The 1,980-nt window shown below is 32.6% G+C and overlaps 1 protein-coding gene across 1 annotated transcript; it reads right to left on the reverse strand.

The window, feature by feature from the left end:
- Window positions 1-634: 634 nt before the first annotated feature.
- Window positions 635-1,143, reverse strand: LOC149155169 (beta-glucosidase 22-like). Its single transcript, XM_089439434.1, has 2 exons — window positions 1,089-1,143; window positions 635-989 (listed from the first exon to the last, which is right to left on the reverse strand). The coding sequence occupies exons 1-2, from the start codon at window positions 1,133-1,135 to the stop codon at window positions 692-694; spliced, it is 345 nt and encodes a 114-aa protein (XP_089295560.1). The 5' UTR covers window positions 1,136-1,143; the 3' UTR covers window positions 635-691.
- Between the last annotated feature and the right edge of the window lie 837 nt (window positions 1,144-1,980).

Raw genomic sequence — 1,980 nt, forward strand, 5'->3', positions numbered from 1 at the left:
CAACAACAACTTAACTCAACTTTCTATTCTAGGAGAAAATCTTGTTGGAGAGAATCTCTCATATCCAACTAAGATTCAACAACCTCCACAATAATAGACAAGGCAGATATGTGTAGATAATGAGGAATACTCATTAGGCACACCAACAACGACTATTGAAAAATAATAAACCAGCTAGCGAGCACTAGAGTCATATTTTCTAAGAAAACGAAGATTGTCATTCAATATTTCATAATTCAAGCTGCCGTGATTTTGCTTGTGACAAACATGAAGCACCGAAGCTCCTATTTTGAAGTATACGACTCATAAAGTTTGTTTCAAATATCACTTTAAGACTAGGATGCCTCTAGAATAAAAAAAATATAATATTGAACAATTTGTAAGGGTCCAAAGAACAATTTGGAGATAGCTAGTGAAATTTTAGAAAATTCCAATATGGTGATGATGATAAAGATAATGAAAAAAAGAACATCCATTAACACTTATATGATCTATCCTAACTTAAAAAACAAAAATAAAAAAAACAATTGAGATTTTTTAATACATTGTATCCTACCATAAACATCATATATTAAATGCTATAAAAGCATTTTTGGAAGTGAATATAAACATAAATATCAAATTTGTATAAGAAAATCATGCCTAAAATATACCACATTGTTTTCATAAAATTGAGTTTCAATTCTTGGTTCTATGAGACGTTCATAGGAGTGTAGGTGTTGAGTAGAATTTGAGATTCAAGTATTGATTCCCTGCTTTCCCGCCTCTGCAGAAAACTCTTGTACCAATGAGCAGATAGTTTGGGATAACGCTTCAAATTGTCATTGAAGTCCACATAATGAAGACCAAAACGCCAAGTGTAACTACTCAAAACTTCAAAGTCATTTAAGTCCACATAATGAAGACCAAATTGCCAAGTGTAACCACTCAAAACTTCAAAGTCATCTAGGAAAGACCATATAAAGTATCCACAGATGTCTGACCCATTTCTGCCACAATGAATAAACGTTTTATTTCTGAGAGATATTCATCATTTCACAAATTCCTGCCACAATGAATAAACGTTTTATGTTTCAGAAATGGTATACCTTATTGCTGCAAGCACATACTGAAGGACCTCTTGATGGAGATCCATCCTAAATTGGTCATTCAAAGCCTCAGAAAGGGGAATAGAAGAATTATTAGGCTCTGAAAATCCTGTCCAGACATGAAAGCTGATATTGTAAGTCCAAAACAGATAATTAGATGGTCAATGATCAAAAAGTGTAGCACCAATCTGCGTATAATTTCTTGAACCTGCATAAATCTTAAGTGTACAGAGAGCTCTCATTGAGGACCTAAAAACCTAACTTGTGGTAGAGGAATAACATAAGAAGAGTGCCCACCACTTTCATGCACAATAATAGGAGTATTATGGGAACGGTCCTCAATATATTCAAGCACTGCCTCCATGCTTTGTGGTACAACTGGCATACCCAGAAATGACCTCTGCCACAAATTTCAGCATGAGGTAAATATTTTTTTGTCAGGATATAAACATACTTAGAACATACTGTTTAAAATTTATAAAAAGTTTAGTCGAATTTTTGGATTCTATTTGTCTCTTAGTTTAGAATTATGTTTCTAAATTAAGGCATAGTTTCAATCCAAAATTTCTATCGAACTGTAAAAATCTACATACTCATATTTATAAAAGCTCCTGCTAAAAAGAAGAAGAAAATATATGATTATAATAGGACATGTGATTCTTCAAAATCTTCTTACATCAAAGCTGATGGGAATTCCATCTCATTCCACTGCATTCATCAAGCAGTACAGAACAACCATAAAATGTTCTTAATACCAATGTTCTTGCAATGTATCACTTTTGAATTTAAAATAACATAAAACTTCAACGGATCAAAACCATTTTCCTTTATGATTTGAAGACAGTAATGTTATTCTTCATAGATTTAAGGAGGCCAAGTTGAAAGGCTGTTA

The sequence above is a fragment of the Pinus tabuliformis genome, chromosome 9 (assembly GCF_031772625.1).
Source record: "Pinus tabuliformis cultivar Carrire ecotype Pingquan chromosome 9, CPIR1, whole genome shotgun sequence".
Classification (NCBI taxonomy): Eukaryota; Viridiplantae; Streptophyta; class Pinopsida; order Pinales; family Pinaceae; genus Pinus; species Pinus tabuliformis.

Bases quoted from the DNA above. Each gene is read 5' to 3' on its own strand.
- LOC149155169 (XM_089439434.1), bottom strand. From the start codon at position 1,135: ATGGATCTCCATCAAGAGGTCCTTCAGTATGTGCTTGCAGCAATAAG. The intron at 990-1,088 runs GTATACCATTTC...TCATTGTGGCAG, and splicing joins TATGTGCTTGCAGCAATAAG to AAATGGGTCAGACATCTGTG.